The sequence below is a fragment of the Meleagris gallopavo genome, chromosome Z (genome assembly GCF_905368555.1).
Source record: "Meleagris gallopavo chromosome Z, MGAL_WU_HG_1.1, whole genome shotgun sequence".
Lineage (NCBI taxonomy): Eukaryota > Metazoa > Chordata > Aves > Galliformes > Phasianidae > Meleagris > Meleagris gallopavo.
The window spans coordinates 1890146-1906038 of NC_139435.1; the positions used below are offsets into that span (position 1 = coordinate 1890146).

General features: G+C 41.2%; 1 protein-coding gene across 1 annotated transcript in view; it reads left to right on the top strand.

Annotated features, from left to right (window-relative positions):
* The window catches only part of SKOR2 (SKI family transcriptional corepressor 2), a 25363-nt gene extending 13013 nt beyond the window's left edge, over positions 1 to 12350 (top strand). The window contains exons 6-10 of the mRNA XM_085213736.1: positions 2549 to 2614; positions 3017 to 3115; positions 6540 to 6607; positions 10192 to 10256; positions 11633 to 12350. Of these exons, the coding sequence (XP_085069862.1) occupies positions 2549 to 2614; positions 3017 to 3115; positions 6540 to 6607; positions 10192 to 10254 (296 nt within the window). The 3' untranslated portion in view covers positions 10255 to 10256; positions 11633 to 12350. The remainder of the gene's footprint in view (positions 1 to 2548; positions 2615 to 3016; positions 3116 to 6539; positions 6608 to 10191; positions 10257 to 11632) is intronic.
* The last annotated feature ends 3543 nt before the right edge of the window (positions 12351 to 15893 follow it).

The following is a 15893-nucleotide window of genomic DNA, read 5'->3' on the forward strand; positions in this document are numbered from 1 at the left end:
GCCTTGCCTATTGATTATTTACCCCCAAAATGGAACATGAATATTCAAGATGCATGAATATTTTCAGTAAGAGTGTGTTTTGGAAGGATTTATCCTGGCCAAAAGCACAAACTGTGTATGACTTACAGCAAGTCATTAATAGTAAATACAGATGGAGCCTTTGAAGCTCTCCAAGTCTGCCGTTTCGCATCTGCCCATAGTTTTTGAATGACTAGATATTTGGACACAGAAGACACCAACACTGTCATAACCGTGGCCTTTGTGTAACATGTTCTCACCTGCAAAAAATAATGGAGCACTTTGAGTTTGTGGTCCTGGCAGACCGTCGGTGCTGCATCGTTGCTTTTTTTTCCTCCCTGGTTCATAGAATCACAGAATCATTAAGGTTGGAAAAAACCTCCAAGATCCCCAAGCCCAATCTCAACCCACTCCCACCGTGCCAACTGACCGTGTCCCCACGTGCCACAACTCCAGGGTTCTTCAATACGTCCAGGAACAAGGACTATTTCTCTAAAAAGAAATTATTCCTAATATCCAACGTGCAGTGGATGGATATTCACATTCCAGATGAAGAATGCCATTTGTGTAACCTCAAAATATAATCTATCTTTACTCCAGATAAAAAAAACCTGCCGCTAATCAGAAAGAACAGAGGTACGAAAGTGGCTTTGGACACTTTGCCTCTTTCTACCCCTAGACAGCAGCCTTGAGGTACAGTTAGATTTTTGACTAAATTGAAACCAAGCCTCTCTGAAAGCAAACTTAGATGCCCATACATCTCTGGGTCTGCACAGCTTTTGTTTTCCACCGTGCTGAACGCAACTTTGTGCATAGAGAAGGCCCAAGAGAATTCTGGTGGAGCTATTAGGAGGGGAAGTGATTTTTTCGTAGGCTGATTAAAATTCGTTGGGCTTTCTGTTTGTTTGTTTTTAAACACCTATTTAGCTTTTAATTAACATTTAAGAGAAAGGAAGCTGGTTAAATATTCAATACCTCCTCCCTTTCAATTAAGGTATAACAGTACACAGCACTTGATGAGGCCTCTGGGAAGTATGGAAAAACAGAAGAGCAGACTCCTGATTATCATTTTGAGGGGGACTGGGAAGGTGAAACTCATCCGATTGCTGCTATTATTGCCATTAACAATAATAATGTCGAGGCCCTTTTATGAGCAGCACAAAGCAGTTTAAGAGCAAGGCTGATTCTTTAAAACCCAAACGCAAGGATTTGCATTTAAATACCTTTGCTTTTCCCATCCTGTTCTTTACTTATTTGGGAAGCAAGAATGGTTGATATTTACAATTTAACAAGTACTCTTCCTAAAATTAAATTCTTTCTTTTTGATTGTGTGTTCTCATTTATTTTAGACTTATCTAACAAAATACTTATTTTATTAATAACCCTGCTTAAGACTGCATTCTATTAAATTAAAAAAAAAACATTTTACATTACGGGACTACTTCAAAGAACTGCTTCAAGACTGATATATATTTTTCTTCTCGTTTCTTTTGCTTCTTTTAATTTGAGAGACAGCTCACCTGCAGAAAATGCTTTGTTCATATCAAATACCATACAATAATGATTTTTTTATTAATTGTGCTATGTAAACAGATTTAAATGGCACTAATGGCAGCAGGTATCAGTTGTGTAAATGTGCACATCTGAATGAGTTTATTTTTATTTTAAAGAAAGAAGTAAGAAGAGAGAGCAGATGCTGAAGTGCTCAGCTACTGGATATGTTTCATACATTAACAGTTCAAGGTTTATGGGACATAAGAGTGCATTGGTTTTTAAAAGCAGAAATAAATGTTTTGTGAAAATATTTCCGATTGCATAGAAAACAAGATTTTCCAATTCAACTTCACAATTAGCTCACTGTAGTGACCTGCTATCGACGGTCTGTGACTGTGAGCTTTTGAGTAGCTGCTGTCTTACCTGTTGTGTTCAGTGCTAGAGCTTTTCATTTTCCCCCAACCCAAGATATTTTCTCCATCTCTTTCAAATACATAAGTAAATGAACAGATTTACATATGTCTTCCTTGTGGTTATTCATCAGTAGTTAATGATGTGCACTTAGCAGCTGGACAAAAACCAAGAATTAGTCCAATTAGCTCAATAAATGCCTCCTTACAAAATATTTCTTAATTATTAAGAGTCCTTTTATACTTCAAGTAATAGAAAATCTTCTATTAATTTCAGTGAGAGTGGTATTTTGTCATTTAAAAACCTGTTTCCTGGCTTCTTTCAAAACCTCGTTCATAGAATCTACAGGAAAAAAAAAAAAAAAAACCAACACATTATCAGAGGACAATCAAACTAAACCCTTAAGCCTTAGAAGCCTGTACCAGGAAAAGTATCTTTGGTCTCAGCTAGGGTTGTGTTTGTAAATGACATCTGGATGTTGTAGAGAAACCTTAATCTTAATCGTTTTTTCTTCTTTAATTTTATTTTTTTTCTCCATGTTTTCTGAAGCAGTTGCACAATAAAGACAATTCTGATGAAAAGTGATATTAGTAAATCAATAACTTTTTTCCTTTCTTTTTTTAAGGTGAACACACACAAGAAACCAATTCACCTCATTCGCTGAAGAAGGATGTAGAAAACATGGGGAAAGGTAAAATAAATCAGGGTCTCTTCTGTTATAAAACTGCTCTTTGTTTTAATAGAATATGAGGATAATAGGGGGCATTTTTGTTCTGCACCATATTTTAAGCTTGTCAAGTAACATATGAATAATATATGGACCTTTGGGTGGATATAATTGAGATTAATGCATATATATCAATCAATACATGACACTGTAATATAATACTTTAAAATAATATATTACATTGATTTATATTCATGGCTTTCTGCACAAAATCTATCGTAGGTCTATGCAACACTTTTTTTTTCTTTTTTAATAACTACTAAAATATTTTGTCTTATCGTAATGAATTGCTCAGTAACTGTTCTCTCAAGAATTATTTCCACAGATTAGTAACACCACTTTTCTTCTCTCTTTTCTTTTTCTTAGAGGAACTCCAGAAGGTTTTGTTTGAACAAATTGACTTACGGAGGAGGCTGGAGCAGGAGTTCCAGGTGTTGAAAGGAAATACATCTTTCCCAGTATTCAGTAAGACACGTATCTGTGATTTTGGCATTTTTTTTTTTGAGAGTTGTTGTTTGTTGTTGAGTTGTGAAAAACAGGAGAAGCATGTTCTCAGTTCTATTGCCAGGATTTTCAGCTGAGGTTGACGGCACTTCCACTGTGGCTTTTCAGGCTTTTCAGGCTGCCAGCATCAGTTTTTTGTAGGAAAAATCTAGATGTCCCTTTTGGTGTGCATTCTAAAATGAAAGAGACAATTAAAAAGGTTTTCATGAAATTATCAGGAAGTTGAACTGCAGGCACAAGGAAATAGTAAAAGACATGAAGATGGGGGAAATGTGCATTCATGCAGAAGTTGGCTTTTTGCTAACTTCTCTTAAGTCCTGCATGACGAAAATATCTGACCAGCCCTCAGGTTGGTTTCCTGGAGCTTCCTGAAGAGTTCAGAAGCTCTCGGTTCTGTTAGAACTCCGAGTTGCTTCCTAAAAACTCCAGGGACAAAACCCACCATTGCAAGCACCCCAATTCAACAAACACCTCTGCTGCAAACTGAGGAATGTTTGGATCACAAGAAGAGGTGGGAATACAGATTGTGTTTTCTTGTTATTTAAAGAAAATACATTTTTCTGCTTTCTGTAAATAAGATAAATTCAGAGAAGTGCAAGGCAGGTCTCTGGAAATGACTCCAACTTTAGCTCAAATCTCGAAAGCTTCATAAATAAAGGAGAGCCTGAAGTGGTATAGATATTAATGAAAGGAGATAACCTCATCCTTCAGTATAAATTCAGTCATTACGTGGGTTTGAGAGTGAGGTAATTTTCAAATAATTTGTATAGATCAAAATGCTTGATGTGTGGTATTGGTAAAATGGCATCTTGGAGTTTTGCCATTCGGGTCACTCATTTATCGTTTTGTTCTTCTACAGTAAAATTAATGCTCTGTCATTGCCATGTAAATAAACAGTGCAATTAAACCACATGAAATACAATTCAAATAAAAGAAAAGAACACATATGGCTGACCAAGGAAGTGGCGACTGCGTATGCCGACTTGAAAAATATGTGGTTTCAGCATACCACAAAGCAGTGGTCAATTTTCTTCAGGATTAAAATAGAAAACAGATAATGTGCTATAAACAATATATGTAAGTGACCGTAAAACCTATTTACAGATTTAGATTTACCAAAAAAACCCTCCTCCACATATAATAAAACAAGGAAATGGGTCTTTGTCAAGCAAGTAAGTGTAAAATCTGAGATAAGTGCGGTTTGTCCTCTAGAACAGTGTGTGGTGCAGTGAAAGAGATGGGGCTGCTGCCTCAGGTCAGGTGTCAGAAGCTATTTGTCTTGCAGGTTTCCCTAGTAAAGTTTCTAACTGCCCGTGATGATGCTGGATAGGAAAGAGGTAGAGAGAAAAATCATAGAAAACCCAATTAAAAGAGAGAAACCTGAAAAGCGACTAAGGAAGGTACAGTTAAAATCGTGCTGATGGACTTCTCGTGGCTTGGAGACATGTGGGTCTGAACGAGGAAGAGAAGAGCAGGTTTGCGTTCCAGTCCTGAGCAGCCATGAGGGCTGTACCTCGGCCCGCCCCGAAGGTGCTGAAGGCAGAATCCTGCACCGCTTTTACATCTGGTGTGGACCGGCTCACGTTTTGTCCGGCAGCATTTAACGATGTGGCAGTAAAACAGTAGAAACGTAGCCTGGGTAGTTAAAGTATTTAAGTTTGTGTTAAGAAAACTCTTTAAATATTCATCTCTTTTCTCCTGGGCATTGCTCATGGCTTTGTCTGCCGCAGGAAGGAAAAAAAAAAAAAAAAAAAAAAAGCGTTATCCTCACCATTAACCCCATTTGCTCAGCGAGTTTGCAGTGCAGGACTGAGCAGGATTTCTGAGCTGTTTGTACCGAGCCTGTGAAGAGATGTTCAGGGAGGAGAGGAGATGAGGAGCATTTCTTTGCATAGCCTGCTCCTATTGACACGAAACTGGAAGAGGACCTACAGAGTAGCTAGCACGGTGACAAGAGACCATCACCTTTTGTCCCACATGGCTATTTTGGTAAGCAAAGGAGAAAACGCAAACTGGCTTGGATTCTTTTTCTTTTCAAGTTGGAGAGGAAAAAACAGGCTGATAAAATGAAACCTGAAGGAATTCCTGAAGATGTCATTGCCTTCTTTTCAGTGTAGCCATGCTGGACTCCTGCTGGTTTTAGCTAGATTTTCTCTCCATTTGTTTTCCTGGTATTTTCTCGCCATCCTGCACTGCCTCCATGCCTCTTAAGCAACATCCTTTGCTTTTCATTTAGACAGGACCTAATTACTGTGTGAAAGACAACAGAGCTCTGCCCCCTTCTAGTTTCCCTGTGCCCACATCTGATGAGGACACATCTCCTTTCCCCCAAGGCAAGGCAGCTCCTGCCACTCCACTGTGATGTGCTCTGTCTTCTTGCCTCTGCTTTTAGGTTTGAGAATGTAGTGAGCTTGTAGGGCTCTGCAGGGAATGAGTGTGTTCCCAGGCCCACAGCAGCACACGGAGCATTGATAGGAGCCACATTTCTCATCTGGGATCAAATCTTTCCATTGCAATTTTGGTATTTTTGTGACTCCCATTACTGCCCTATCAAAGTATCCCACAGTCATTTAATCTATTAATCCTCCCTATGCTCCAGGCAGATGAAGCAGTGCTATTATTCCTGATTTACTGGTGAAGAAACGAAGCGTGGCGAGACATATGCACAGAGCTTGGAGAGCAGATACTGAACTGAGGCTCCATGAGTTCTGGAGCCAGAGCCCAACAGCCAACATGACTGTTGAAGTCTTTTAATGTAAATAAGCCATTCTGGTTGCTTTGGCTTTATGGTACTCTTCAGCAGGACCCTACCAGAGCTGAAAGGTTGTGCCATAACCCAGCTGATTGGGAAGGCGTGGTCTGTCTTTCAATGATTTCTTCCTATCTGAATTCCACGTCACTCTTTAAGGGATTTGAGCTGCATTCAAAGTTGTCAGCACAATGTTGTAAACTGCAAATCAAATCCTGCATCCTTGAACACTTTCTGTTCTCACATCCTGGACGTCCCTATTGACGTCAGCAGATTTATACCAAAGCAAAGCAGCTTTTGCTGTTATCTCCAGTTCTTGTAGGAGTTTGACTGATGACTGCAGTCTGGTCCATTGAGAACATCACTGTGGGTATGAAAGTTATCAAGAGAAACACTGGAGCTTACATCTTAAAGTGGGGGGGAGGACAGAGCTGGATCAGTTTTTTTCCAAAGCTTTTTTTCTCATCAGCAGTGCCTCCTATCAGATAAGTTTTTGGTAAGTATATCGTACAAAAAAGCTTCGGTGTCCTTCAGTTGGGTTTGGTTTCATTTGATTTATATGAATTCTGCTATGGTCTCTATTTTAATTACTGCATTTACTTGTCTTTTTTTTTTTTTTTTTTTCCCTCTTAATAGATAATTTTCAAGATCAGATGAAACGAGAGCTGGCATACAGAGAAGAAATGGTGCAGCAGCTACAAATTGTGAGTCTATGTCTTTGACTAAAACTGTTATGAACTATCACTTTGATTTTTTAAGTACACCCTCAAGTTTTTCCTCTGGAAGCCATGTAGATGTAATATTACAGAGCTCACATTCCCTTATGCTTAGGAATATGTTAGCATGCAGTTCTTAACTGGTTTAGAGTTCAATTACCTGGAGATTTACTTTCATACCATAACCAGATGGGTCTTCATCTTTCAACTCAATGGAATGTGCTGACTGAACACTGAGACTACAGCTTTCCTGAGACAGGCTTGCCAAAAATCTCCATGTCTGAATCAGCCTTCTGCTTGAGAAGCTCACTTTTCCTCTTGCTGAAAATGGGAGGAGTTGTTGTCTTCTGGTGCTGTCATTTTCTACTTGATGGGTTAGGACATAAAAATAAAGCTGAAGGCCACGATTGTCAAACATGTGTACTGAGCTCCGAGGCATTTAGAGTGGCCTTATTTTTAGAGCTCTGAGCTCCCTGTTCCTGCTGACTTCAGAGATTTCAATGAGAGATGGAGGGTGTTGGAAGGAGGTTGTTTCCAGACCATTTTGGAGGGGTTTTTCTTTTGCTGGTCTCCACTCTTCAGCATGTACAGTTGTTACTGTGTTCCCCTTCATCTCCCAGTATCTGGCAGAGAGTTTCATTGGAATCCCATTGGCCTTCTTGGCTCACGCCATGGATAAACTAAATCTTTTGGTTCGGGGCACATTAAAAAGCAGGACTTATTTTGATATATTTTGTCTGTTGTTTTTAACAGGGATGAGTTATTTTGTTTTGTATGTTCCTGGAACACTGTAGCATTGCTTTCACAAAGTTGCCCACATGCAATTTTCTTGTCAGTGTGGTGCAAAGAAAAAAGATGAAATTTTTCATGCATACTCAAATCACAATTTTACTTTCAGCTTCATAGATATGTAGGGTTAAACACGAAAATTACTGGCTTAACTAGCCACAGAATTTGGCTTAGTCATTTTTATTTTTAAGATTATATAATGAGTTGGTTTGTTGTTTGTTTTGTTGTTGTTCTTGTTGAGTTTTTTTGTTTGTTTGTTTGCTTTTCTCACCATTGTGTGCATATGCAACTTAAAGTAGCTCTTCCTGAACGTTTCAGTAAGACCATGAAGACATCTATTTGTTTAAAAGCACTTCTGACATTGTGAAACTGCAATGCAGAGCACGATGATAAATTGCCACCCCAACAAGCACGTGCTGGGGAGTCGCGCTGTTGGATGGGAGGCGATGGCTCAGACTCCAAGTGCCCTCTGCTGTCACTCCGCAGCCACTGCACTCACAGCAACGAGGATGTGGCACGGGTTCAACATTGAGAGCCTCACTGTTTAATCAATGAGTTGTAATTTTAATGCTTTGTCCACTCCGGACTTCGAAAAATTATTTTATGGCTTCCTGAAAGTCAGGAGCGAGGCCCAGGTCTTTGAGAAAGCGTTCTGTTACAGCATCTGAAATGGATATTGACCTCTTTGGACACAACCTGGCTTGGTAGGTGGATGGAGTGTTGGACTCTGTGTGGCCATTGGCAATTTCTGTTAATAAGGAGTTGGTCCGAGTGCCTGGAGCAGCTGCCAGGAAGCACTGCAACCATATGCCAAGCTTTCAGCCAAGTGCCAAGAAGCGATCAATAAATCATCATATTTAACAAGAAAATTGATCTTAAATCACCGAGTATGTTTTTCTCTTCTTCCTGCCTCAAAGCATCATCTACCCAAATGGCTGAGTCCATGCAGGTCCCACTTTGCTTCAGGCATGGGTTGTGATCAACCCTACTACTTTTCCATGGGGATAAAGGCAGTAGTTTTTGAGATGTGTTAGAAATGTGAATTGTTCTGACAGCCTTTTGTCTTTCCATCTGGCTTAGATGGGTTTTATATTCACTACAGAGTCTTGGCTTCCACCCTACTGGCCAACTGTGGGGTGATAATAATGCTCAGTCCTCAAAATTGGATCCAGCTAGAACTCCTCTGATGTTCGATATCCTCTAGCCCTCAGTATTACTTTCAATCAGCTCTGTTCTTTGAAGGCAGACAAGAAAATAAATCAGGAACTATCTGCCTGCAAAATTGATTTCTCTTCATCATCTTCTATCCCGATCTTTAAAGGTTTACAAGAAGTCTTTAAAAGAAGGAAAAATCCACCCTGGTATGGCATTCTTTGGAGGTATGAGATCATGTTCCTTGGAGTCCTACTGTAATTAAGAACAGCTCTAATAGGTTCAGTTCCTATTTTATGCTGTACATGGAAAGTTGAGGCTTCGTACAATGAATGTATTCATGATACATGCAGGGAATATTCGCACTGTTATGTAGGTTTGCAGAGATGTTGGTCACTGCATGCTTGTCACTCCGTGAGTGAGAAGGGAAATGGGAAATAGTGGCGCTTTAAAATATTGATTTGATTTTGGTGGAATCATCTGTAGTTAAATTAGGATGGAAATTAGTTCTACATGCATAATGCCAGGCAGAGTTCAGTTCCCAGGAAGCCAAAGGGGGAATCTTATCAAAGGCATCTTCTTGCCCTTTTAAGTATTGATCCTATCTTCATCTGAACACTCACTCTGGATGCACAAAAAGGGAACAAACAGCCCTAAATATGTTCTATTGCAGCACTGGATTCACAAAATGTTCGTGCAACTCGAAAAGCAGAAGACATTGCACGTGATTTAACTTGTGAAAAACTGTCCCTGCTGAATACCACCCCTTCCACTTCCATTTATTACCGGGAGCATGCACAAACCAACACACATTGAAAAGACACCGATGTGCCAAATATAGCAGAAAAAAACGGATTGAGAACAGTCCCTTTCTGACAGAATGTACTTCGTTGTGTTATCTAGGTCAGCACAGCTTGGGAGATGTCCTATATAACTGACGGCCATGCAGAGTGATGTTGGGAGTGAGAAGGAGGTAGTAACATCACAGTCTCAGCTGAAACGTGCTTATTCAGCCACTTGTTGGTGGCTCCCTTTGCTCCCAGATTTGGACTGATCCTGTTAGCTCAGAAGTCAGGAAAATGAATTCACGATTTCAACACATTTGACATTATTTCTGAATATATCACAGAGTTCCTAGAAGCAGAAGCGGGTCACCTCAGTCTGCAGCAGCACCGGGAGTGGAGGTGCATAAATTTTGTGATCCCAATATGATTCTTTCCAAAAAACAGCTATTCACTATTGAGGAATAGTGAACATGTAGCCATTTGGATTCCCACCTACAGGGAAATCTCAGAGCAATTTAGTTTTGTTGCATTTTAAAGAGCTGTCCCATACTGCATTCCCAGCAGCCTACGAGCACATCATCCCACTTTGTTCCTAAATATAACTACGTTCCCTAATATACCTATGTTCTCTGTTTTGCTTTAATTATTTGTTCCACTTCAGTGGCTTTCCTCGGGTTTGTGCAAGGCAGAGATAGTTATTAAGAACTTCCTAATTATGGGGATATAAATACATGCAGACTGATACTCCCAACTTGCTGTATTTTGACTGTGCAGAGATTCCAGCCTGCATATGTTGTTAGCCAAACCTTGGCTTAAAACAGTGGCTTTGTTTCTGTGTCGTTGCAGATTCCCTATGCAGCAAGCTTGATCAGGAAAGAAAAGCTGGGTGCACACCTCAGCAAAAGCTAAAGGTAAGCTTCTGAAAGAAGGGGTGGGGGAGTATTCTGACCAGCCTGGCCATCAGATTTTTCTCTGCAGCCATTGCAAGAATTTAGAGAATTTTTTTGCTGTGTGCTACTGATCCATTCCCATCACGCCCACTGACCATGTGCCCAGCTGCCACATCTCCACGGTTCTTGAACGCTTCCAGAGACAGGGACTCCACCATCACCCCGGGCAGACTGTGCCAGGGCCTGACCATTCTTTGGAGAAGAAATTGTTCCTAATATCCAGGACCTCTCCTGGTGCAACTTGCCATTACCTCTTGTCCTAAATCATCACCCAAATTGTGGGACATAGTGTTGGTTGAACACAGGCTAATGGCTTGAACAAGAGCTTCTGCTCTCTGACACTAGAAAGTGGCTTCAAGGAAATGTACCTTCAGCAGAAAGTGGGAAACTGCCTTGACATTCAATTCCAGGTGCTAAAGACTTAACATTTAAATTAACATTTACTTAGAGAGCAACGAGGCCCTGGCATTGCTGCCCAGAGAAATGTTAGTGCTTCACTATGAGAAGAACCCAAGGCTGGGTTGGTTGGATGGGGCCCTGGGCAGCTTGAGCTGCAGACAACAGGGATTTCTTTGAGTAGGTCCTGGAAGATTAGTTGTATCTTAACTGCTAAGCTAAACCAGTAAAGCAGAGAATCACAACCCTATTGCTCAGAAGCAACTTCAGATTCTCAATGTACCAAGCAGGAAAGGGTTGTCTTAGTAAGAAATGTGCGTGCACATCCATACCCATGCAGTGCACCAAGGGAGTGAAGACCCTGTGCACTGCAGAGCAACCACTCAATTAATGCCCTATTTTCCAGAAATCCTATACTGCTCTTGTTGGACCTGCTGTGCCAAATCAGGTCTTGTTGTATTTAGTCATACTGCAGTCAGTTACTCCTTATCTGTAATGGAATATTTCAATGGGACTCTGAATTTTAACTAGCTAGTCTCAGAGGATGCTTATCATAGAATCACAGAATCAAGAAGGTTGGAAAAGACTTCCAAGATCCCCAAGTCCAACACACCCCCACCATTCTCACATGTCCCCAAGTGCCACATCCCCACAGTTCTTGAACACCTCCAGAGATGGGGACCCCATCACCTCCCTGGGCAGCTGTGCCACTGCACCACATTTTTTTGGAGAAGAAATACTTCCTAATATCCAACTGGAACCTCCTGTGATCCAACCTGAACCTCCCCTGAGCAGGTGACTTTCGCGTGTCTGTTTTCTTGGGACTGTGAGTAAATGTTGTAATTCTGTGAGTAAAGAAATGCCAGATTCAAGCTTAGAGATGGTAACACTTTCTCTTTGTTTTGTTTTGTGGATTTTTGTTGTTTTTTTTTTATTCCTAGAAGCGCAGGACCTTTTGCAGCTGTTCCCTTGTAAATAATAACCCACCGTTCTGAAATCTAACTTGTATAAAGACTGATAAAATGGAAGTGCTTGGGGATATAAAGAACAAGTAAAACAAATCAGGTTCCTCCGAACTCAAGGACAAGTGACCTCAAAACATCATGGACAACCATGTAAAATAGAACGTAGCAGCCATTTATTAGTAAAAACAAAACAAACAAACAAACAAAAAAATCAAAAAATGCCTGTCCTGGATCTTTTTTGGTGGTACCAAAGTTTAAGTCTTTGTGTTTTTAGAAGGACTACTAAACCTATTAGAGGAAACGCTTTTGATGAATCACACACATAAGCAGTGAAGAGAACTGATGATCCTTCCAACGCTACAAACACTGACACCATCCGCCAGATCATCTTTTGCTTTTGCAGAGTGATTGTTTTATGGAAAGAAACACGTGGCTTTGAGATGGAGCCTCACTGGGATGGAAGGATAAAAAAGCGTGAGCCATACACAGTGCTTTTTAAAAGCAGACTGGAAACTCTCATACCCCCCCTCCTTGGTCCCTTTCTCCTCTGGTATTTTGCCTGCTGTATGAATTAAGATTGTACTCTTCTGGAAATATTTTACAATTTAATATTGAGTGTAATTAAGAATATAATCACTGTTATCAAAAAAGGTATTTAACTCTGTTGTAGTTTCTTTATCATTCATGTGGATAAAAAGTCTATAATAAAACAAAGAAAACTATGAGATAATAGCCGAGCTTCTCTGTAATTCAATGCTGTGCTTATTCCCCTGGAAAAAAAGAAAAAGAATGGGGAAATTTATCCCCAAGAATAGCTGTTTAGAAGTACTTCGGTTCACAGGCCTGACAGTGTATTAACCAGCTGCCAGCTGTGTCCTTGTCACACCTGCCCACCTTCTCTATGCCAAAATGGTTTCATAAGCAGCCACTGAGCCTCTCTGGTTGTCTTTCTTCCAACAAATTGTCGTTGCTCCTCCAACAGAAGCAATCCCACAGCTTTCCTCTGCCTTTTTCTGATCAGCTGTATCCTTTGTGAGATGGGGAAATATTTGCATAGCACTCAGGACAAGGGATATCATATAGATCGTAGTGTAGAGTGGCACAGTGATGTTTTCCAATCTTTTCTGTGAAGAATGAACTCTTCTGTAGTGTCGTGGTAAAATGTCTTACCACTACAGATCAAAACTTTTGCCCAGACATAAAGCAATCCCATTGCTCAATAAGAAATTACTGCCTTAATGGCTTCAGAGTGCCAGAGCTCCTGGATGTGGTCAGGCGAGCGGAGCAGCCTGTTGTCTCCCACCATGTGTTCAACCCCGGGAGCAGACACAAAGGATCTGCATCAGATTTATTGCTTCTCTCTATTGTTCCGTTCTGTTCTGTTCAGCAGAGCTCAGACCATCATATTTCCCACTGCAAGCCGTGCTTCCACATGTTGGTTTTGCAAAAGTAACCGGCATGCACTAACTGCATAGCTCACACAAATGAAGGATATTTAACTAATACGATTCTAATTTAATGTTCAAACTTCAATTTTGCACTCTTACTTTGTTACCTACGCTAAGCCCCCAGACAAAAAACAGAAGCACCACTTGCCTTGTTGGTAAATAACCTGCAGATCTCCGCTACAAATGTGAAGGTGGAACGCTGGTGAAGCGTGAACAAAATCTCTTGAATTAAAAACTCATCCCTCACACTGCTCAAGAATGTGATCCTAGAAAACAAACACAGAGCAGTCACCGCCTAAGCAGCTCTCCTTCAACAAACATCCCACGAAGCTTCTTATCGCCCACTGGCTCTTGTTTGCTTTCCTCTTGCAACAAAATTGTACACGTTAAAGTGATGAGGTTCCCAACGCAGCAGTAAGCTGTTGTGCCCTACAGACTCAGCCCTCAATGTGTTGTTTTTTTTTTTTTTTCACCAGCTGGTGTCATAAAGAAAAGAAAAAGGATGACCTATGTAGCTGACCTGTAGGATGACCTACGCAGGATGACCTGTGTGTCTATCCTAACGCTGTTTGTATTGAATGCAACTCTGTAGATAGTTATAGAATCATAGAATCAATATCCCGAGTTGGAGGGGGCCCCTAAGGATCACTGAGCCCAGCTCCTGGCTCCACAGCACAGCTAAAAATCAGACCATATATTACGATGGTGGCCCTGATAGGTGAGATGCAGACATCCTGGGGAGCAGAGCCTGGCATGGTGAGTCAGCCCAGCCTTATCCACAGGAGGTGGCCATGCAGAGATGAAAGGTAAGAGCTTGCTGGTGAGCTATTTTTATGGGTGTTGGGTAGCAAATCCATACACATTCAGCTTTTGTTACATGCAGCCTGTCAATACCTCTAAAAAAACTACAGTTAACCAAATCTCAACTTCTACAGCCACTAACACGACAGGTGAGAGGTACTGCAGATCTTGGTTTTAGCCTTTCTTTTGTCCAATCCCCCGAAAATGCAAATTAAACACAATGCAGACTGCATTTGGAGCTGTGATTTGAATTGTTGGAGGATTTGGATCAATAATAAATACATGCAGAAAGCTCATCAGCGGCTAACTATCCCTTTTTCTTACACAGAACTGGTCTACCCCTTACCACACACATCTCCAAACCATCTTGAGCTCTGCCCTTCAGACGTACTGTTGCTTCTCCAGGACCCAGCTCCCAAACCGTTTGCTTCTGTGATACTTCAGCACCAAGCAAAAGCATGGAGGTACGTGCTTTCTCTTGCTCAAAACATAGGAACAAATTTCTCCCATCCAGAACAGTAAGCCTAGGTGCTTTCAAAGCATCTCCAAGACCATTGATTTCCTCCAAATGTTTTCTTCCCATAATTTTTATGTAAAACTTTAGAATCATAGAAACACCAACGTTGAAAACGACCTCAAAGGTCATTCAGTCCAACCACTCTTTAAGGTTGTTACACCGAAAATTCTGGATAAATTGAGTAGTAGACAAAAAACAGCACCTTCTCAGCAAATCTGCATGTTTAGGGCTGTATAAAAAAGGAATTAATGGAAGCAAAGATCAGCACTGGCTCAGCACTTTTGCCCCACTGGGTTTCAAAACAGAATGAAGCTGTACTCTGAAAGTACTACCTGCATTCAGGGTGAAGTTCTATTCACAAGAAAAGTTTGTGAGGAAGGGCTGTGAAGAGCTGCTTTGGTGCTGTTGATACGTGCAGGAGGAGCTGTAATTGTTTTGTGGCTGTTTACCTGCATGCAGCAAAAATAAAAAGCATCAGTCTCCATTGTTTTGAAAGCCCTGCTTACCTGCCAACCCAAAACACCAGAGTGTACAGATGGAAAAAGGAGTCTCCACCCTACGGCACCCCACCCTGTCTGCTCACAAAGCACAAATGCTTTGAGCAGTGACGAAGGTTGGTTTTTTTTTTTGTTTTTTTTTTTTGGCAAAAAAAACTCAATATAGTTGCCAGCTCAGCTCCAGCAGCAAGGACAGAGAAAAAGCAGGTCCTGATCTGCAGTGATGCCACTTCCCTGGAGAGGAGTGAGAAGAGGCAAGCGCTGCAGAATGAGATTCACAACACCCTGCTCGTGGTACAATGAAGAATAAGCAAATTAAAGCTAAGCTAAGAATAAGCCAACACCAAAATAAAGCACGTTTCAATCTCAGTCCTCTCCAGCAGCCCAGATCTTGGCCGTCATGGAGAAGCAGCTTGACAGCTGCTCAATGAGGGACACGGTTCGTGGGCATGGATGGTTGGGGTGGATCTTGGTGATCTTTGAGATCTTTTGCAGCCTTAATGATTCTAGAAGTCTATGATTCTAACACTGTTCCTTTCAGTGTGAAAGCCAGACTGGTCTGTGTAGCACCAAAAAAACAAAGTCTGGGTTCAGAGCTCTGTGCTCCTGTAGCTGCCCCTTGGCCAGGAGCCTTCTTAGCTGATTGGATTTCAAACCAGGAGGGGACCTCCACCAAACCTGCCGGTATGACCCAAAGGTCCTGGATGTGGCACATTTCTGCAGAGACTTCTGAATGCAAACAGCAGAGGCAGCTTTGTTGCAGCAGGAGAGGGTGCACGTGTGGCTGCTGGAAGGAGCCCAGTGCTTGGAGAAAGCTCTGGAGGCCTGTAGGTGGAGTCCAGCTGCGTCAACCGCTCTGCAAGCAAAGCATTGCTTCACAAGAGGACAGTGAGTAAAGCCTCTCTTTGATCCACCTCCACACTTTATTAACTGCCTGTGAAAGGAGATTATTCCGCCCTAAAAAAAAAAAAAAA